General features: G+C 44.4%; 1 protein-coding gene across 2 annotated transcripts in view; it reads left to right on the plus strand.

Moving 5' to 3' along the window:
- Positions 1-22,553, plus strand: part of SORL1 (sortilin related receptor 1) — a 161,515-nt gene that overhangs the window by 21,236 nt on the left and 117,726 nt on the right. For both annotated transcript variants that reach the window (XM_019717776.2, XM_074321522.1), the window contains exons 3-6: positions 4,967-5,092; positions 12,088-12,249; positions 13,974-14,041; positions 20,067-20,247. In XM_019717776.2, coding sequence (XP_019573335.2) covers positions 4,967-5,092; positions 12,088-12,249; positions 13,974-14,041; positions 20,067-20,247 — 537 coding nt within the window. The remainder of the gene's footprint in view (positions 1-4,966; positions 5,093-12,087; positions 12,250-13,973; positions 14,042-20,066; positions 20,248-22,553) is intronic.

Here is a 22,553-nt window from a genome sequence, read left to right on the forward strand (position 1 = left end):
TCTGGAGCAGAGCTAGGCTTGTTTGAGGTGATGACTTTGGCCCATTTATAAATGTGATGAGGGTTTGCAAGCCCAGACGGCAGTGTGTGGATGCCTGTGTATATTCAGCACAGTCACTGCCCATCCCTTTTTGAGCACAGGGGATGGTCTGTGCCCTACGATGTTAAGAAAATCCTCCTTAGAGTTTTTATGCATTTTTAAAAATTAGTTCTCCATATAATATTTCTTTTGTGTGAGATTGATAAAGATATTAACCATTGTTTTATGGTTTGGCTGGACAAACAGGAGGCTAAAGATATTAAGTAACTTGCAGGAGGTCACTAAGCATGTCTGTGGGAGAGTTGGGGCCAATGAGAATTAAGATCCAATCACAGACCCAGCATGTGAGGATGTAGGGTTAATAGGGGGACTAACTTACCTGGGTTTCAGCACTGGTAGTCCCACATACTGGGACCACCCTCAGTCCTGGACGAACCAGGATGATTGGTCACCGCGGTATTGCCAGTCTACCCAGACTCAGTTCTCCCTCTGTCCAAATACTTGGGTGTATCTACTAAGAATCCATTGAACATTTGATGTGACACACTATTCTGGGATGAAGTATATGATAAGATTAAATGGAAAGTTAATGCTTGGAGATAATAAGGTTGGCAGAGATTTCCCCCATGTATACAAACTACATTAAAGAATTAGCAGATGAAACTTAGATGTTCTGATGTGAAAAGTTAGTGCAAAAATAAATTATGACTCCGAGGCAGGAGTTGGTGGTGCCAGAGTAGTAACGATCCAATTTTTCTTTAAAGAAGACTGGATCGTACCTCCCCGTCAGCAGGCCAGAAGGGAAACAACCTATACAAATAAGGAGCTATGAGTGTTGGAAAATGGCCAAGTGATTGCATATTCAGTATCTGAAAAAGGGATGGACCTGGAAGCTTTAATAGTAACCTGGTTTGCTATTAAACCAGAAAAAAATGAATAGTGTCCTGATGAACTTGTAGCCAGTGTGATTCCATGAAGAACAGCTCCTGCTGTACCCCTTTTTCTGGTAGATGTAAGGAAACAATATTTATTTATCTTTACCTTTCCTGCCTCTTTGTTTCTGCCCTGTCCTATTTTGCCAAGTACTCAGGTGCAACATAATTGGCCGAAGAGCTCTCCAGAGACAGTGTTCACCCAGGATCAGAGTCAACAGGGGATGTATCTGGAATCGTAGGAATCACTACTCTTGTACCCAGAGTGGCGTGGCATTATGCTTGGTGCCCCTAGACTTGCCTGGGAAGCAGAGCCAGTACAGGAAGTCCTTACTTAACCTTGTGATAGGTTTTGTGACTTTCAGTGAAATGTGTAATGAAACCAATTTTAGAACAGGCTGATTGATATAAACAAGAGTTAAGTTCCCAGGGTATCTCATCAACATTATAATGAAACAGTGTTGAAGGAAATGACATTATCTGAAGACTTGCTCTACTTGCTAACACGGCAGAACTAGGTAGGTAGCTCCCGTGGGGACCTGGTGTCTAGCTGAGTCATGAAGGTTAATGATTCTGAAATCTGGAATGCCTGGGTTTGAGTCCTGGCTCTACCATTCATTAAGTTTGGCCTTGGGCCAAGTCATTAACCTCTTGGTTTTCTCATCTGTCAATGACACAGTACTTGTAAAAAACCTTGCTTCCTGAAGTATGGCCTGTGGGTGAGCAACTATGGGTATTTTCCGGGAGCTAGTCAGAAATGCTGAATCCTGGGTCTCACCCCAGACTTCCTGAATCAGAATCTGGTTTTGACCGGTGACCTGCTGGGTGATTTGTAGGCATTTTACAGTTCGAGAAGCCCTGGCGTAAAATACTTAGAGCAGTGCCAGATAGGGAATGTTTTTTGTACATTTTAACTCTCCTTCCCCCACCCCTTTCTCTTTTCCTCCCCTTCCTCCCCTCTTCTCCTCCTCTGCGTCTTCCTCCCTCCTCATTATTATTTTGTGAAGTACAGGGAGGTAATTTAAAACCATTCACTCCAAAGGACTATCTTTATAGGAGAGACAGTGATCTAGCCAGCAACCTTGGGCAGTTTAGAAACTCTTCCCCCTTTTATTCGGTTCTTTCCTATCCTAGGGAGGGCACAGAGAACTAAAGAATGCAGAAGCCTGCGTCTGGGTGAAAAACAAACTGGAAGCACAAGATAATAAAGTACATGGTGCCTGCCTAGACTCACCTGCAGATCCTGGTGGGCAGTGAGTGAGTGAGCAGCCCAGTGCTGCCACAAAGAAAGGACAGACAAGCCTGGACGTACCAGTGGGGGTGCAGTGTGGAGCCCATGAGGCCGTCAGCCCCCTTGGCGTTATCTGAACACTGGCAGAGGCCTTTTCTGGGCTTTTCACTGTGGAGGAAAGTGGAGAGCTACACACAGCCCTCAGCTTGATCTTCACCCTTTGGAGCTCAGGGTCTGTGTCAATCAAATACGTAGAAATAGAATTGAGGATAGGATAAAAATATCATGTTGGAATTGTTCAACCTGGAGAATGGAGGGAAGGTTAATGTGCAGTTGGAGAGCGCCTTTAGTATAGGATGGGCCCTTACATACTTACTGTTAATTTCTATTAGGCATAAGACCCAAAGAGATGGGTTTTGTTTACAGGTGAAAATTAAGGAAGAGCTTTTTGTAGTGAGGGTTGTTGGACCTCTAGTTGTGAAATGGCAGAGGAATGGTTGAGAATCTCGGACAGGCTCTCTGTACTTTGTTAAAGTCGGTCTTTTCTGCTTGCTGTCCTGCATTCCTTCCACTGCCTGGCCTGTAGGTTTGGTGTACGACTTTCCTCTGCAACAGAGAATCATAAGTATGTGGAAGAGGACGTTATTCTAGAGAGTTAACTTGAAAGAGTAGAAAGACAACTGGACTTGGAATTAGAGGAACCAGATCATAGTCTGGTCACTTACTAGCAGTATGACCTTGGGCTAGTCATTACCTTGTCTGAGTCTTAGTTTTGTTATCCTTTAAATTATTCACTCAGTCACTTACTGATTCATTCATTTTATTCTCTTTTATTCATTTATGAGACATTCACTTGCTCACTCTATGTTTTGTAATGATATTTATTGATTCCAGAAATTCTTACTGAGTACCTGCTGTGTTCCAGGTACACTGACGGTAAATGGTGAGAATAGCTCATAAACTTCTTAAAGATGAAGAGAGGTAATGTATGTAAAACAGTATTGCATGCTGAAAAACATCGCCCTATGTGAACTTATGATCACATTTGTGCCTCTGAGGAGGTAACTCCTAATGGATTATCGATTTGTAGGGCGCTGGAGCTGGAGGGTCCTGAGTTCCTTTCTGGAGAAGCCATTTGTTTGCTGTATGAGGGGACCCCTAATGTCCATTCTTGGTCAGGAGAATGGAAGCGAGAAAGTGCCACTCTGTCTTTTTACCCACTCAGATTATCTGTGCACTCTCAGCCTGCTGAATTTCTGAAGCTGCTCTTGTGACAGCCCCTTACTGTGTGTTTGGGAGCTGGGAACACACGCTGTCTTTACGCCTGTTGTGTTTGTGATAGGGTTTCTTCCACTGTGACTTAGGTATTGGTGCTCTCTGTTCTCTTGTGACCTTGACATCTAATGAATATTAATGACCTATGTGTGCGCTCAGTTCCCTTGGTACATACCTTGTGCAGTTCATTGTTTACATGGGCATTATTTACAAACATTTATATGTTTCACTATGTCTAAAGGCCACATCGCATGTCTGGTGCCTGGCGCAGTACTTGGCTCAGGTAAAACCCTCAAAACATGTTTGCTGTTAAATCAGTGGGCAGTGGAGGCAATACACTTTCTGGAATTAGTCTGGTAGTTCCCATTCTTCTTGGAATCCATCTGTCATTTTTTCTTTAATACTTACCCCAATTCTGTTATTATTAATATTATATTCATCTATCAGACTTGTTCTTAACCCACTGATTATACTAATTATATTTCATGTCACACATGAAATAAACTCTAGGTACAAAATATCGGACAACTTCCATTCTGTCCATTACCTGAGGTGCAATAGCGTTTGGATTTTTGTCTTTGGAGGCAGGCAGCCTGGGTCGAAATCCCAGGCTGCCACTTACTTTCAGTGTTACTCTGTCAGGTAACTTAGCTCATAAGCCCTGTTGTCATCTCTGAAAATGATTTTCGTAATTGCATTTGCCACGTAGGGCTTTGGTAAGAGCTACCTGAGTTCCTGTATTTGAAGCCATTGGTACAGTATCTGGCACCTGGTAAGCACTCAGTGAATGACAGTCCTTCTGAGGTTTTATTACTGTGGTTGCTGGACAGCTGGAAACCCAGAAGCAGGAAAGAGGTAAAGGACTGTTGGCACGTGCATGGGTCCCGCTGCCGTTCTGAATGCGTAGTCTCCCCAGGACAGAATCGGAACACAGGAGTGCTGGGGAAGAGGTTTTGGTGCTCATGTGTTTGACCTCAGTGCTTATGAACCTCTTAGCCCCCCCCCCCCAATCTCTTGGGCTACTCTGTGGAGACTCATGAGGGTTTTCTTTTTTATCTTCTGGAATGCTATGTGAATAGAACTTCCCAGCAGAGGAATGGGAAATTAGATTTACTTCTGAGGATATTTCAACAGATGGCAAAACAAATTCTCAGTCCCTTCCCTTCAGACATCACCATTCTCTCTGCCTCTGGATGTAATTTGTTAAACACTTCACTGAGCCATGGGGAGGAGGTTATCATTGTTTTCATCTGTGTGTCCCCCCTCCAGGGAGTTTTCTTGGCCTCAGGAAAGAGGCCATGTATAACAGGCAGCAGTGGCTTCAGAGCTCCCACATGCCTGGGGCCAGACACAGAGGGGCCCTGCTTCTCCTTGTGGGTTACCTTTTCATATCCAGGGACCTATTGGGAACCATGTTTGAAAGTGAGAGATCTTTCTGCCACATTTCTCACCAACTCTTTTCTTTTTTTCCCCCTCCTCCATATTCTAGGTGTACGTGTCTTACGACTATGGAAAATCATTCCAGAAGATTTCAGGAAAGTTAAACTTTGGTGTGGGAAATGACAGTGACGCTGTGATCGCCCAGTTCTACCACAGTCCTGCGGACAACAAGCGTGTAAGGAAGCAGCTGTCCCCTATTGTGACTTCATGGGGCTGTAATTTGGGAAGATGGTTGTGCTCAGGGGGGCTGGGAGATGGAGCTCTTGGTTATCTTTGCAGCATGATTGGCAGCCAGGGACTGTTTTTCTGCTATCCTGGGAGCTTGTGACAGAATACAGGGTGGAACCATACAGAATCAAGCAGGCTAGGTACTGTCCAGGCAGAATTTGTAGACAAACAATAGCAGGTATAAGCACAGAAAATCTGCCAACTAATAAATTGCTTGACTCATAGATGGCAAAAATGTCACCCCGTCCCCTGGGACTTACCTTACTGTTCAATCTAGGTCTTCCAGAGCGGCCGCTGAACTCTTGGTTTCACTGGCATCACCGGTGCTTGTGCGTGTGTGCACATGTGTGTGCGTGCGTGTGTATTTGTGCACCACCCTCCCTCCTACCTATACAGTAAAGAAAAGGAAACCAAGGCAGCAGATCCTGCTGTGCCTCCTGATTTGTTTTCCCAAGTGCTGGCCTGAGGCTTATTTCTGCAGGAGAACCCCACAGGAGGAAGCATTGATTTGAGGTTGCCCTGGGCTGAAAGGGAGGCAGGGTTAGATGGGGGGGGGGGGGCGGGGGCAATGCAATCAGCCCCCTGCAAGGCTTTCCTGCCTGTGAGAGAGCTCTAGCTCTAGTGGGAGAGTTGTATTTGATCGCTTTCTTCCCCACTCTCCTGATCCCTAACTCATTTCCAGGGTGGAATGGCTGCTTCTAAGGATGCTGGAAACTCCTTAGTAGCAAAAACTTTCTGCAGTAAGGGTAGCTGCTGCCTCCTGCTCATCCAGAAAGGGACAAGAGAGGGAGAGCCACAGGTATCCCCCCAGTGCTGGCTTCTCTGGTTGCCTGTGGTCTGTTAGCAGAGGTTATATTCAAAATATTTAGCCACTGGAATGGCACTGACAAATCAGAACAGTCTCTGTCTGGAGGAGCTGGGTTCTGAAGACCACCCTGCTTGGCAAGGTATTAACCTTTTAGTTGCTGGATTTGGGGGAGGTCCTGGGGGAAGGGGCCAGGCCACTAGGGCTTTCTGAGGGGTCACTCATGGATTTCAGGGAAGTGGGGTACAGAAACAATTTTTTTTTTTTTTTAAACACCTGGAAGAATCATTCCTGGTACATACTGGTTAAATGTCAGCCCTGCCTCGCGCTCTCAAAGTGGAACAGCAATTAGGAACAAACTCCCCTCTTTCCTAACTCCAGGTAACAGAACAATTTTTTCCTCCCTGTGATGAAAACCCAGGACAAGGTATTGAGAGGGGAATTGGTTCTGTAGACAAGACTGTTGGCCCTCTGTTTCCCTCTCCCTCCCCACTGGGCCAGGCAGGCCTGGCACTTGGAACTCACAAGTACCTCTTGTGAGGTGAGGAACCCTGCCCCAGGGTCCAGCTGTCTGGCTGTACCTCATCTCCTGGTGGATAGATTTGTGTGCCCCTGCCTTTCAGGAGTCAGATAGCACTCGGATTATTCACTTTGTCCACTTGTACCTATCTATTATTATTATCATCATTATTTTTAAACATTGTTCCAGAGCTAACACTTGCTTAAGTCGTGGCCTTGAACCAACCACCCTGTTGTCTGTCTGGAATCTTCATTTTCAGCTCCACCTGTCCCTCCTGCACCTCCGGTCATAGGACACAGATGTCTGTCAGTGGGGTTCATCTTCCTTCCTGTTTGATATAGGTTGTGGTGAGCAGCTGCTAAGCGCATGTATCTGAATAGTCAGAAGACAGGAAATATGCTGTTACGGGCTTTTAGGGGGAGGTTTTGTACAGGGAGAGGGTAAGGGGCTTTTTGAGCATTAGATCTGGAGAAGGAGCAGGGCAGGGGTCATGATGCTGGGGCAAGAAATAGAGAGAAACCGGGGGATGATTGTAGTGAAGGAGTCTTAGGTTCTGTGAGGTGAGATGGGAGCAGTATGCCTGCAGCCCAGGTGCCATCTACCTTGAAGAGCGGTGCATGTCAGATTTCTTACGGTTGAGTTGGATGTGCTCTGGAGTTGGTGGAGAGAGTAAAGAGGGGTTGCGTTCTTGGAGAACTTAGTGACAGTAGGACCTCAGCCTGGAGCAGGCTGAGTGAACTTAGGAACGGAGCTTTCTCTGCTGAGTTTCTAATTCCCCAGAGAAGGCTGAAATGGTAACTCTTATTGTGCCGATTACTTTTGTTACATTTGCCTTTGTCCCTTGGAACAGTTTGCTCCACCAGATCTGTCACTTTGTGAGAAAAATCACGTGAGGCTGGGTGCCTTGCTACCAACACCAAGGTACTTGGCATGGGGAGAGCACTTGTATAAAATGTTAGGTGGGCTGTCAAAGAACCTGATTGGAAATGGTTGAAATGACTGTTAGCATCTGCCCTGAAAGGTTATGATGCCATGGACGGGCCATGTGGAAGTCTGAGAGTTGTGAGCCTGTGGAAGGGAAGGAAGGTGCTGGGTTGGCAACTTGCTCTGGTCTGGTAGCTTTGCCTCATGATGATGATGGAACGGTTGTGGGTCATGTGAGTGTGGGGGTCTATTTTTTTCAGTAGCCTGCAGGCCCACTTCCTTTTTCTCCATCCCGTGTGCTGTCTGCTGAACCGGTGTGAGTGTGCAGCTCTAGCCACGTGGCAGTCCACTAGCCTCATAGCACACCCGAGATCAGTCAGGCAGTATATAAATATATTTGGGCTTGTTTAGAAAAGGTCACTGAATGTGCAGTTAGGCTTCATGACCTCAGCAGAAGTGAGAGCTGGTCCTGCCTTTATCCAGGCAGAGGTTGGTCCTATGTAAAATGGTAAAACAGCTCTCTCTCTCTCCCTGGGTTCCCACCTTCCAGAGATATGTTCCTTCATTGTCTCTCTGCCCTTCCTCCTTGCATTGTGCTTGTGGTTTCTGGACTCAAAACTGGAGAGCGTCTCTTACGCTCACATGGAGGGAAATTCTGTTGCCTATTTTGTTTTCTTTCCAGAGGTATTTGTATTTTAAGAGAAACATAGCTTTAAGCTAATGGATGAAGTTCCTCTGGAATATTATGTGTTTGCAAATGGGGGTGGAGATCTCGGGTATGTGAGGACACTCCTGACATTGCACAGTTTAGAAAGCATCTAATACATCAGCTCTGCTGGCAAATCTGTGGGGTTCACCTTGAGTAGACCTGGCAGCCAGGCAAGTATAGGGACTTAAAAGCAGAGTAGGATATTCTCTGCCTTCCTAATATGTGCCTGTGTGACATGATTACATAACAGCACGAAGCAGCACATGCCTGAGTGATGAATGGAACCTGCGGCCAATTAGAGCGGGGTGAATTGCATGATAAGGAAAGGCTCCATGGGGTGTTTAGGATTCGAAACGGGCTTCAAGCATGGGCATGATTTCAGCAGCTAGAGCGAGTTGGTGGGGGCCCCCCCAAGGAGCAGAAAGGCGTGGGCAGAGACTTCAGGTGATTTCTGTGCAGGTAATGAGATCCGCTTCTCAGGGGTAGAGGGTTTGCACTGAGGTCCTTCCTGATATCAGTCAGGCCCCTGTCTGAAGATGGAAGAGTTTGCTTTTTGCCTTGTGGGTAGTAGGGAGCCGGAAGAATCTTTGAGTAGGGGAGTTACTGTGAATAATGTCTCTTAGGGAAACATGTCTACTGGAAATATGCAGGATGGACTGAAGGGAAGATTAGAGTCAGAAAGGGAACTGTTGTGGTATCACAGGCACAGAGTTGCCTAGTCACTCAACCAAACCTAATATCACCCTCTTAAGTATTTCACATCCTACTGGGTCCTAGAAGACATGAGGATGAATAAAACCCAGTGCCTAGTCCCAGTTTTGCTTATAGTCTCTAGTAGGGTCATGAGCCACGCTATAGTAGCACTAGGAATAAAAAAGAAGGCACAGATTGTGAAAAATGTTGTAAAGAAAAACATAACAGGGTAGGTGGCTGATGAAAGTGAGGGCCAAAGGAAGGCAGTGGAGTAAACACCCAACTCTGATTTTGTGTAGTGGGCTGGGAGAAGATGTAGTGTGGGGAGAACTTGTGACATGGGGAGGGACAGTTGGTTTTGGTGGGGAGGTGTTGAATAATTGTTTTGGACAGAGTGAAATATCTTGGCACATCAGAGTGGAAATGCTGAGAAGATAAAGAAGGTAATGACACGAGAATCTCAATGAGAAGTCAGGATTAGACTGTAGATTTGAAAGTCAGGGAGTGCTTGTTCTCGGAAGCAGTAGTTAAAGCTGTGTGGAAGGATAAACCAAGTTAGTCGCCAAGGATGAAAGAGGGATGAGGTCATGTAAGGGTAGGGAGTGGACCAAGACAAAGGAGCCAGCAAGAGAGTCAAGGACAGGGGCGGCCGGATGGCTCAGGTGGTTAGAGTGTGAGCTCTGAACAACAGGGCTGCTGGTTCGATTCCCACCTGGGTCAGTGAGCTGGGCCCTCCACAACTAGATTGAAGACAACGAGCTGCTGCTGAACTTCTGGAGGGGCAGCCGGATAGCTCAAATGGTTCGAGCATGGGCTCTCAACTGCAAGGTTGCTGGTTCAATTCCCGCATGGGATGGTGGGCAGCACTGCCTGCAACTAAAGATTGAAAATGGCAACTGGATTTAGTGCTGAGCTGCACCCTCCACAACTAGATTGAAGGACAGCGACTTGGAGTTGTTGGGTCCTGGAGAGGCACACTGTTCCCCAATATTCCCCAGTAAGAAAATTTAAAAAAAACGAAACAAAAAAATAAAGAGTCAAGGACAGATGGTTAGGGGTGAGGGATGGAGAGTGGAGATGAAACAGTGCTGCAGAAGGCAGGGAAGAGAATTTCCAGTAAAAGCTTAAGGAGTAAATTAAGAGAGGAGGCATATAAATGAGTCCGATAATGCAATGTGAACCCTATGAATTAAATTCAGGAAGTGTTGCCTTTTTGTTGGAAGAAAAGACGTAAGGATTGATGAACTGTTAAGAGATGGGTGCTGAACCAGCCAGACACTGATGCAAATGCTGCCTACTTCTGGGTCACCTTGGGCAGTTAACTTTTCCAAGCTTCAGTGTCCTCATTAGTAAAGGAGATAATATTTGAAACATTGAATTACTGTGAGTGCTAAATGGACTACATGAGATAAGGCATGCAAAACTTTCAGCTCAGTGCCTGGCGCACAGTAAGGGCTCTTGAAGAATGTTAGCTATTATCATGAACAAAAATAAGTTCTATGATTGGGTACATGAGTTTTGATTCTAAAATGTGAAACTTCAGGAAGCCATGGAATAGATTTCTCTTCAAACTTAGAACCCTCCTTTCCCCAGTAACCATGGTGGTTTCAGAGCAGGAGGATGGGCTAAGTTATTGGAACACTTTTAGGCCCCAAATTATGATTATACTTTTAGGATCATATATAATTATTTTTATAACATTGCATTTTCTTAGAGTAGTTTTTGCTTTCAAAATGTTTACTGTCCTTTAGAGTTAGTTTTTAATTAGGCTTCTACAGAGATTGGAGTTTTACATTAGAGGCTGTGGAGGAAACACAAGAGAAAGGACACATCAAAAAACATCTTCCTGGGAAGTTTACAGTCTAGATTTGGGGAAAGAGCATGCAAAGGAAAAGGAGCAAGAACATACATGAAAGCAACATGTGAACAAGGGCAAAATATTCGTATACACCGAAGCTGTTCTTGCTGAGAGGACCAGAGCTGAAGATTGATCTGGATAAGGTGAATCAATTAGGGATAGTGTTTTGGTCTGATTGATTCCTTTGGATTGTTGATTTCCAGGATTTCAGGGACTGGACCTGGTTCTTCCTTGCTCTAGTTTCTGGTTCACATCGTCCACTGAGCCACTGTCATTCTTCTGGGAGCAGGGGCTGTTTTCCTTGTGTGAATTCAAGGCCTGCCATCATCTGCGCTTTCCAGCCTTATTTTCTAATCGTTTCTCTCAGGCCCTTAAGAGCTGTCATCAAACCCATGCAGTATTTTTTTTCCCTGCTTTGTTCCCAAACTTCCCTAGACTTGGAATGTTCTTTCCCTATGTAAGTCTTGCCTGCCCTTCAAGGCCTAAATCTGACATGGAGTCATTTCTGATCTAAAAAAACCATAACTGATCTGTAGTCTGTGCTTTCATAGGACTGTCCATGGTTTCCCATTTAATCTCATTTTTCCTTGAATTACAGTTAGCTGTGGACATTGTCTTTCTCTCCCACATTAGACTGCAAGCTGCTTAAGAGGAAGGATCCCGTGTTTTCACTCTGGCAGCCTCAGTGTCTGGTGCACAGTGAATATTCACCTGTACATTTGTTAACTTGAATTGCCTCGATCCTTTCCCCTTGGAAACTCTTAAGGCTGGCAGTCAGTCTCCAGCCAAACTTGTTCAAAGACACTTAACCCTGTGGTAGCAAAGTAAGGCGAGGCCTCTGTTCTCCAGAGCTACTTCCTGCTATGCCCCAGAGTGAGTCTGCACATAACACGGACCAATGGCGGCTTGGTTCCCAGTGCTGCCCTATCACTTGGCATTGTGGCAAGAAGGTGAAGCTAATCTTCCTACGCAAATAGGTACAATCGTACAGATTTTCCTGGAAGGGCATGTCGGAGGATAGAGAGCAGCCCAGTGTATGTGCAGCCAGTCTGAAGAGAAGGACTTCTCTTTCCCAGCTTCCAACAGCCACCCTCGGGTTGTGACCAAGTATTCACCAGAGCGTGAGAATAGTTAAGTCACTTGAAAGAAAAACTAGAAAGGCTTGACTAGCTTCATTGCCTGGTGAAATGAAAGTACTGTTTGACTCCCCCAGCCAGCCCATCCCATACCTCTTCCTTCACTGAGCTCTGTGTGGTGTGTACCAGCATCTCTTCATTGCTGGGAGACAGCCGTGTGGAAGCCCTGCAAGCCCTTGGCCCTGCGTTGGTGCTTGTTGATTGACGTCTGCATGCGCGTGTGCTCATCTACTGTCTGGGGAGTGTTGGGCGGCCTTGGCCAGATTCTGCTCTGAGCTGATCTCTTTTCTCTTGCAGTACATCTTTGCAGATGCTTACGCCCAGTACCTGTGGGTCACGTTTGACTTTTGCAGTACTCTCCAAGGCTTTTCCATCCCATTCCGGGCAGCTGACCTCCTGCTGCACAGTAAGGCCCCCAACCTTCTCCTGGGCTTGGACCGGTCTCACCCCAACAAGCAGGTAAGAGAGCTTCTGGAACACTGTCAGGCGGGGCTCCTGGAATATTCTGTTCTGCCCTCTGCCTGTGTGGACTTCTTGTCCTTTGAGTGACCTCCCTCTGACCCCTCCCTCCTCCTCTCTCAGGCTTAGCCTTTGTAGCTACTGTTTCACTTCCCCCTGGTACTCTCAGTCTGCATCCCAGCCATGGAGCAACATGTAACACTTGACAGGCCCTATTAGTTAAATATCTTGCCCTTCTTGGTGCAGATGCACCTTTGTTAGTCCTGGGGGTAAATTGAAGCTCTGGAAATTAATCAGAGAGAGCCAGGTAGAGAAGTCTGAGCTCTGCTGGGATCTCTGGTTAAATTTCTGTTGCACTTTTCCCATCCTCCACCTTAAACATACTGCTTTTGCCTACCATTTATTTGAATTTACTATTAACGTTAATATTCTGTGTGTGTGTGTGTGTGTGTGTGTGTGTGTGTGTATACGTATAATATGAATGTGTGTATTTTCCTCCTTTGATCCGAATTTGAAGGAAAGGTGAGTGATGAGGAGAGAGCCTGAGTATGATTTACGTTTCAAGGTTGAAACTTGCCAAGTCAGGAATATTGGTCTGGCATAATCCTGTGAAACCTGTGGATCCTACAGGATTGGATTTATCATGAGTTTTGAATGGCTTTGCTTGGAATGTTTTTCTCTTTGTAGGTCCTTTAGCTAAAACATCATTTGTTTCCCTTCACATGCCTTATGGAGTAACCTAAGTGTGGGTGGGGTCAGTGTAGGTGGATTATTGGTATATTTTGCCTCCTGCTTCTTTACACGAGGTTGCTAGGGCCAGAGGAACTCTCAGGTTATGTCTTTGGAAGTTGGGTTGTTTTGGCAAGGTCAGGAAATCAATTACTCATGGCCGTACACTGTGTATTCAGTTGATTGGCTTTGGAACTTTTTGACTCTGTACTTAGCCAGTGTCCTCTCCATACAATTTTAATGATTGGTTTTTAAGGACACTGTTTCCTAGGCAAGAAGTACCAAGTATAATCCTTTTGTTTTTACCCTCATCTGAGGGCTAATCTTGAGTAAGACATACTGTATTTTGCCGTGTATAATGCGCTCCCTGCACACCCAAAACACAAGAACAGATACAAGGTATAAGAAATTTTATGTACCAGTAACAAATTTACGATATTTATGCATCATAGAAGGCCAAGAACCCTTTGTTGTTGCAAGTTCGTCGCAAGTTCAACAAAACCATGATCCTATTCCAGGGTATTATTTTGCATATGGATATCGATATTGATTGTCTAGAGCTACACTTTTAACTCATAAGCATAAATAAAAGAATTAAAAGCATTTATATAGATACAAAAATAGTACCAACCATGTATAATGCACGTCCTTATTTTTCCCTCGCAAATTTGGGCAAAAACGTGCGCATTATACATGGCAAAATAACCATAGTTTCTGATAACCTACCAAGGGAAGACAAATCACAATCACCTTTCCTTCTAGTTTCTGTTGAGGCCTTAGTAACTATGGAGAAGACCGCAAAAGTGCAGACCTGTCCTTTTCTTTCTGCCCTGTTTGCACTTGGAGTAACTGAGCTGGCTTTGGTGACCTTCCCTGCTGGTCTTCACGGGCAGCACATTATTTAAGGTGGGGATTTCAGGAGTGTTTGGTGATGCCATTCAGGCTGTGCATGCCTGTTGCGTCATGACCACTTCTTGTTGCTTTGGTCTTTCCAGCTGTGGAAGTCAGATGATTTTGGACAGACCTGGATCATGATTCAGGAACATGTGAAGTCCTTTTCTTGGTAAGTTGTGCCATTTAAGAGATTTGAATTACATAATCTCCTTTCTTCAGTTCTGGCTCTTTCATGGAGGACAGACCTGCCCTTACCTGAAATGTGAAGCATTTGATTCAGGGAATACATTTTCCAGACCTGGGAATTAGAACTGCAAGTGTAACAGACTCACTGGGGGTGGGGTGGGATGAAAAAGGAAGGTTCTTTGTGAGAGGAGGGCACAGCTTTCCCATTTTTCAATCCACCAGGGAACCCAGCAAAATCTTGAAGTTCTTGCATGTATAAGAGTTTCTAAAGACCTTCATTTTTCAGAGCATCCTATCAGAAATTGGGATTTTTCTCTCTATAAAATCAATTCATTGGTTCATTCATAACATTTTTCTTTTTAATGTCTGCTGAATATAAAACATGCTAAATGCTTTAGGGTATAAGAAGTCGACTAATTTATGGATGTAGTTCTTAAAGTGTTTGCAGGTTAGGAGGTAAGGAAAGACATTTTGTGCACATAACACACATTATGGAAGAAGCTCAGAAGTCACGGACATAGCATGAGAAGGCTTTCCAGATGGGAGCATCATTGACAGCCCCAGGACATGCTCACGAGGTAGGGTGCAGCTGTGGAGGTGTGCAGGCCAGGCATTTTAGACAGGAATAAATGGCCAAAACCCAGACAGGACACAGTGTGGTGCTTAGGTGCTGAACGCTGAGTCTTATTTTTGGACAGTGCGTTGGGTAAAGTTTGGAAAGGGATGTTTGCATCAGAATCTGTAGTACCTGATAAAGGAATTTAGACTGAATTCTGAAAGCGATGGGAAGCCATTGTAGGTTTTGGAGAAGAAAAGTGAAATCAGAAAGAAAGTGTACTTTAAGAAGTACAGTTGTGGGGCTGGCCCGGTGGCTTAGGCGGTGAGAGCTCCATGCTCCTAACTCCGAAGGCTGCCGGTTCGATTCCCACATGGGCCAGTGGGCTCTCAACCACAAGGTTGCCAGTTCGATTACTTGAGTCCCGCAGGGGATGGTGGGCTCTGCCCCCTGCAACTAAGATTGAACATGGCACCTTGAGCTGAGCTGCCACTGAGCTCCCAGATGGCTCAGTTGGTTGGAGCGCGTCCTCTCAACCACAAAGTTGCCGGTTCAACTCCCGCAAGGGATGGTGGGCTGCACCCCCTGCAACTAGAAACGGCAACTGGACCTGGAGCTGAGCTGCGCCCTCCACAATTAAGATTGAAAGGACAACAACTTGACTTGGAAAAAAGTCCTGGAAGTACACACTGTTCCTCAATAAAGTCCTGTTTAGAAAAAAAAAAGTACAGTTGTTTTTAATCCTAGTTGCTTCTGATCTTTCACTGTTGCATGGATGTAGTGTATAATCTTGAAGACATGACTTTGTACACATGCAGGTGAGTGTGGAGAACAGATTCCCAGGAACAGGCTTGCTGGGTCAGTGGGTCACTCAACCCATTCGTACATGGCAAACTTGATACCTCTCAAATTCACTCTTGACCTTCACCCCCCCACATCAGATCCAAACGTGATGTTCCCCATTTCAGTTTCTGGTTGCTCAGTCCAAGAACTTGGAGTCATCGATTCCTTGTTTGTTTCATCCTTCACATTCAATCTATCAGGAAATCCTGTTGACTCCGCCTTCAATATATGTCCAGGGTCTACTACTCAGCCACTACTTTACTTCAAGCCACCATTGTTGTTCATCAGTCCTCCAAATGGTCTTTTTGCTTCCACTTGTCCTTCTACAGTTAATTCTTAGCACACGACCAGATTGATTCTCTTAAAAACAGGTCAGATCATGTTGGTCCTCTGCTTTGAACCCTTTAATATGCAGCATCGTTTCTCTCAGATTAAATGCCAGGGTACATTCCTACCACAGGGACCCTGGGATAGGCTTCTTTTAGGAGATGTTATTTGAGCAGCCTTGAATGAGGTAAGAGAGAAAGCAGTAACTATATCTTTAGTAAGAGCATTCTAGGCAGAGAAAAACAGCAAGTGCAAAGTCCCTGTGGGGGGTGGAAATAAGGGGGAAGGTGAGGGGATTAGAAAGCACAGTCAGTAACCACAAGATGGCCACGGGGTTACAAAAGTCAATTTGGGGAATGTAATCAATAATATAAAGATGTCGTAGGGTATCCGATGGACACTTGTCTCATTAGGGAGACCACCTCAGGGATGAGGTAGATGCCTGATCACTGTACTGTGCACCTGAAGCTGAAGATGAACAATAATGAATGTCAACTGCAATTTTATACATATATATATATGGTTACAAGAAGTGGAGCACAGCATTAGGAATAGAGGCAGTGGAAATGTAATGGCTGTGTGCGATGTCAGAGGGGTAGTAGATGGGGGGAGGGGGGATATAAATGATTAATGTCTAACTATTACATTGTTTTGTACACCTGAAACTAATAAAAAATGTTAACAACAACAACAAAAAAGAATTATTGCATGCCACCTCAATAAACCTGGTCATGAAATTAAAAAACATAATAGAATAAAAATAAAAGAAGCCTATCTTAAGGATCCTATTAAAATTGCAACTACTCTTGTGTCATTCCCAGTCTGCTGTACCCTGATCTGGTCTTTTCTTGCATAGCACTTATCACATCCTAATATACTATTATCATGCTTATTATTTGTTTTTTTTCTCTTCAAAAGAATAAAAGCCCCGCAAGGGCAGGGACTTTTGTCAATTTTGTGCACTGGTGTGTCCCCAGTGAATGAAGCTTTGAGTTTGTAACTTTGGTAGAGATTGCCAAATTTTCTATAGAAAGTGTCAAATTTGTTCTCATCTCAGCAGCCTAGAATCGTGCCTCTCTCCATGGCCAACGTGTTAGGAGAGAAATAGTATCGCAGTAGAGTTTTAATTTGCATTTTTCTTATTATGAAGGATTTTAATCATCTTTTAACCCACTTAAGGGTCATTTTTATTTCTTTTTTTGTGACATGTCTGTTTATGCTCTTTGCCCTTTTTCTTTGGTGGATTGTGAGTCTTTTTGTTATTTATTTTCAGGAGTTCTTTATGTGAGGTCAGTCTTGTGTGATAGGAGACAGATTGTGTGTTTATATTTTCCAGTTTGTCATTTGTCTTTTGACTTTCACATGTGGTTTTAGTCTTCATTAAATGTAATGGCCCAACAGGATGGCAGCTGTCACCTGCGTTTCTTTTAGCCCCGTTTGAAGAGGAGTGTCTTGCAGTTCATATTGCTTCCTTGGTAATTGAGGATGGTACAGATGGAGAGCACAAAGAGGAACCTTCCAGCCAAGTATCTTCAGGCTCTAGTGGTCTTCCTTTTCACAGAGAGCAGTTGTTTCTGACCCTTCTGTTATTTTCCTTGGGCAGAGGTTGTAGAGTTTAATGAAATTATAACCGTAATCTCATCCACATACAACCTCTACCTGAGGAATATACCCTTAGAACTTTCTTTTTCTTTATTTGAATTTTAAAGGCACAAGTTGCTCTTTTAGCTCTTCATGGAACCATATATTAAGAGGGCAACCAGTTGGATTTCTAAAAAAAGGTACTTCCTGTTTGGTAATTGCTATGTTGTGTCTTCTGCCTCCGTGCAGACATGCACATTTTTAGGGGAAAGGACTGGTTTATTTTAGATAACTATATGTCTGGTGTCAGGGAATTTCAGGCTATTTGGGGGATTTCCCCCTAGGATTCTCCAAATAAGTGAGAGTATAATCTAACTCCTCAAAGAGTAATGGCATACATTTGTTCAACAGTCTTGGCAGGCAGCCTTGGAACAGTGGAAGTGAGGAAAACCAATGATTTATGTTATCCAGAGCTGGAGATCGGCAAGACAGGACAGTGGAAATGCTGTGGGGGAGGGGCTCCAGGATGCTCTGGAGCATCACTTAAGTGTTATGTCAGGCAGGTGAGGGCAGATGACTGGGCTCAGAGATAGAGCAAGGCTTGGAATTTCCAAATGAGGGCAAAGAGTACAGGAAATAGATAAGTAAACATAGGAGGTGGAAAGCTAGCAAATACAAGGTTCAGAAACTTGTAGGGGACCAGCTCTCAGAAATGGGGAGTCCATGTATGGGTTACAGAAGAGAATTGGGTGAGAATCACAGCACTGTCTCTAGAGTTGGCTGCTGCTTTTGGCTAGGAAGGAATAATAGAAGTTGAGCTGTTCTCAAAATATCTGAATAAAAGTCCCTTCCTCTCTGCCTTTTTAAAAATAACCAGCAACCTTATTTTAATTTGCATATCCTTTAGGGTAGAGGAAGTACTTGAATCTGTACTTCTGATTGTGGAAGAGAACGTGCGCCCCCTGCCCCCTCCATCCCCCCCACAGAGCGTCTGATGATGGCAGTTGTCTCCCACATAAGGACTTCAGCTGTTGGTTTCTCCAGTGCCTTAGTAAGACTCCATAATAGAGGGCCAAAGTCAAGTCTTCCCCTGTTGTAAAAAGGATGCTCTTTTATTTTCCTATTCTTATCTCCTTTCTCCCTCTTTCCTTTCCTTGCTTTGCCTTGCCTTTCTTTTCCTCCCTCCCTCCTTCCTTCCCTTTTCCCCTTTCTCTCTTCCTTCTTTCTTTTTTAGAACATGCTCTTGACAGTACATCTTTGAAGGAATTTTGTATCATAACCTTCATTATCCTGAAAGCTATTGTGCACATGATGGAACTGTATAAAAGCAATTACATAAGTGAGCCCTTCTGCCTTTTCTTGGGTCATAATAACTGCATCCTCACTCTGAAGCTCTCTTCCTGAGTTTTCCAGTTATTTTTCCTGCTTGGTGAAAATAGTCTGCTTGGCCTTGGTGTTCTTGTGAGTGTTAGGAACCTGGGGCAGATTAGTCATCCTCCCTGCTGTTTGGAGCCATATTTGTGGGGGACCGTAGTTCAGAGATTCTTCTCCAAAGTAGTTTGAGCTCATCACTCTACAGTTTTCAGTGTGGAATAGTCTCCCTAATTATGGTCCATGGATCTAATGCAGCAAGGATCAATTCAGCTAGGAAACCTGTAGGATAAAAAGAAATAGAAGACATGGACTTTAAAGGCATCTGTGCTCTCGGAAGCTCAGACAAACACATTATGGTGAATGAATATAATACAGTGTAATATATATTACAGTGTAGGACAATATAATAAGAAGCACCACAGTATAAAGTATGTAGGCTGATTCAAAATGCATCCAACCAAAGCAGTTTTCTGTTTGAAACTCATATAGAACTCATAAAAAAGGCTTGAAATTGAGTGCTCTAGAGATACATTACCAGTGTTGGGAGAAGGGAAGAGAGCATTAGGGAAGGCTTCCTGGAAGAGGGGAGCTCGAACTGGGCCTCAGAAGATGCATAGGATTTAGAGGTGAAGACCAAAATGTATGTGAGGGCATCCCTGCAGAGGGCTGTGGTGTTGACAGAAGCACAGGGAAAGAAGCGAGCCCTGCGTGTCTGAAGCAGATCAGTATGTGCAAGAGAGAGTTTGTGAAGGAGCCTCATGGGACATGTGTTTGCACTGAATGAATCATGGTTGCACAGATAGGTGACAATAGCCACAGCACAGAACAGACAGAAAGAGAAAGGGCACAAGATGAGGCTCACTGGTTCCTTATGTGGTTTCCTCTCGAGCTGTTCTTCTGAGAACACAGCATCCTGGGGAAATACTCTCCATTCTTCTGAGGTTCATAACTTGAGGCCAGATACTTGCTGACAGCCTAAAATGGTCCATTGCTTACTGATTCCAAGACACTCTGCCTTTTGCTCTTCTTTCCATTTGTCTCAAGCCTGGTCAGAGCTTGCCTTGAGTGGAAACCCAGGATATCTTGAAAACAACAGTAACAACACAAAACACATTACAGATGGCAGTTCCTCTCCCTTAGAGGAACTTTGCCAAGGAGCAAGCAAAGGGATATGTTGGTAGCACAGAGAGAATCATTTGTAGATCCCAGTATGTGGCCCTAAATCCTAGTTGATTGTGTGCTTGGCAGAACCTCCATGCCTCCAATGATTAAACATGGAAATGATGATAACAACTGTTTGTTTTTTTTCCCTTCCTTCCCCTCCCAGGGGAATTGATCCCTATGACAAGCCAAACACCATCTACATTGAACGGCATGAACCCTCTGGTTACTCCACAGTTTTCCGAAGTACAGACTTCTTTCAGTCCTGGGAAAACCAGGAGGTGATCCTCGAGGAAGTGAGAGACTTTGAGCTTCGAGACAAGTACATGTTTGCTACAAAGGTGGTGGTAAGTTGAAGGTACTGAGGAATAACCTTTCTGAGGTGTGGCATTCTGTGATCATGCAGGTGCGTTCGCACAAGCAGGGCCTGGAGGAGCTTGACTGAAGGGTGCTGGACATAGATGAACATTCCCAAAGAGCTTGGAAGGTCCCTGGAGGTCGAGGACTGGAGAAGCTGAGACACCCACTCAGAGGGTCTCTAGGCTCAGGGAATTTGGTCATTTCCCAATAGTCAAGCACCCTTGACAAACACATATTTCTTTGAAATCCCAATGAACTCAGAAAGGTGGGGTGGGGCTCAGTGGCATTTTTCTTCAATCCCACTGCCTGATTTCCTTTCATTTAGGCTGATTTCTTTGCGAATTTTGGACCAATGTTAATTTACATGGCTAATAGAATGTGTAGTCATTGGCTAGTGGGAGTTAATGCTCTAAGAAAAATAGTAATTAAGCTTCCAGCTGTCTGTAAATAGCTTAACTCTCAGCTGCTGGGAAAATCTTTCCCGTTGATTTGATGCATTGGAGCCAGATGCTGAAATAGCTTGCTCATTTAAAATCACAGTTGATTATTTAACAGGACTTGCTTTGCAACTGTATCAAGTTACAAGTTGCAACTATGTTGTCCAGTGTAAAGGAAAACAAGGAGGCCTGGCCAAGAGCAGGCTAGGCTGCTCTCCTGGGGACTAGAAGCTTGCTCTCTTCATGGCGGCTGTTTGCTTGTTGACCTCAGGCTCTGTTGAAGGCCTCTGGTTACTGGGAGGTTGCTCAGCTTTCTATCACTGGTAACCTTATGGACAAAAATCAGATGTAATGTTTTCCTCCAGATTCTCACTTATTTATATGATTGGCAGTTGGCCAGGCAGAAATAAGTCGTTTGGGATGGTGGGGGGGGGCGTAGGGGGGGTGGAGGGGAGAAAAAAGACCCTCCTTAACAGGGAAAAAGGGGTTCCCCATTACATACCGTGTGAAATGTTTTTTTAACCACCAAACTGTGTCAGCTTTTCTTCTGTCAGGATATTTCCCTGAGTCACACTCCCTGGATCATTCCCTTCCTGCCTTGCCTGTCTGTTTTTATCTTTGTCTTACACTCGTACACACACACACACAGCAGCAGCAGCAGCAGCCTAAGAACACAAACATTCTTGTGTTTCCTCAGGCAGGCATGTGGTGGTGGGAATGCACAGGTGAGAAACCAGTCCTGAGGACGTACCGTATGACATCAAGTTGGGCAGTCCTGAGTTCCACTGTTGTCCCCAGTCCTCCAGTGTTCATAAGTCTTTTTGCTTTAGTTTCTTGGGGCTGGATTTTTTGGTATGATTTTAATTTAATTTAAAAGAATAGTGACTGATTCCCAGATTTGTCCTGAGCCAGGGCTGAGGTGGAGAGGTGCTGTGCGTTACCCTTAATCCTGTTACCGTGTTTCCCCAAAAATAAAACCGAGCTGGACCATCAGCTCTAATGCGTCTTTCGGAGCAAAAATTAATAAGACCGGGTCTTATATAAGACCCGGTCTTATGTTATATTGTACTATATTATACCCAGTCTTATATAAGACCTGCTATTATATTATATTGTATTGTTATATAATATAATATTATATTATATTATAGTAAAATAAGACTGGGTCTTACATTAATTTTTGCTTCAAAAGACGCATTAGAGCTGATGGTCTGGTTAGGTCTTATTTTTGGGGAAACATGGTATTTCTAGATCTCTCACTCAAAAGTCTAAGTTACATTCCATTTGGAGCTTTCTGTGCCATCCATTCTGATCTAGCAGCTATGTCTGTTCTCTAGACATAGGTGATTTACAGAATGCCAGTGGTAAGTTTTTTATTATTCCTGGCCAGTGGTAAGATCAGGGGCTGTATCTGTTTTGATCATCACTCATATAATACCCAGTATCTTGCACAATGCTTGAAACATAGAAGATGTATAGTAGAGTTAAATGAATGTCATCTTTCGCTGCCTAGAGAACATAGGCTAGTAAATTTGCGGGGGGGGGGCATTAAATTATTGGTACTTTGATAGTCAATTCTCAACTCTCTATACGGCTTATTTATTTTTATGGCATTAGTGGCAAAATTGTAATTAATGTGTTGGCTTCTTCCTTTAGCACATGGATGGGCTACTGGATCCCAATGTCAGTGGTGTTAGCTAGAGAATCTAGGTAAGCTGAGCTGGGCCATCACCTGGAAGTGTTTCTCAGATTGTGGTCTTCGGAGCACTTGCAGCAGCATCACTAGAGCTCACTTGTTGCAAATGCAGATTGCAGGGCCCAAATGCATTATCTTTCCCTGAGCAGCCCCAGAATGC

Source organism: Rhinolophus sinicus, linkage group LG16 (genome assembly GCF_036562045.2).
Source record: "Rhinolophus sinicus isolate RSC01 linkage group LG16, ASM3656204v1, whole genome shotgun sequence".
NCBI lineage: Eukaryota > Metazoa > Chordata > Mammalia > Chiroptera > Rhinolophidae > Rhinolophus > Rhinolophus sinicus.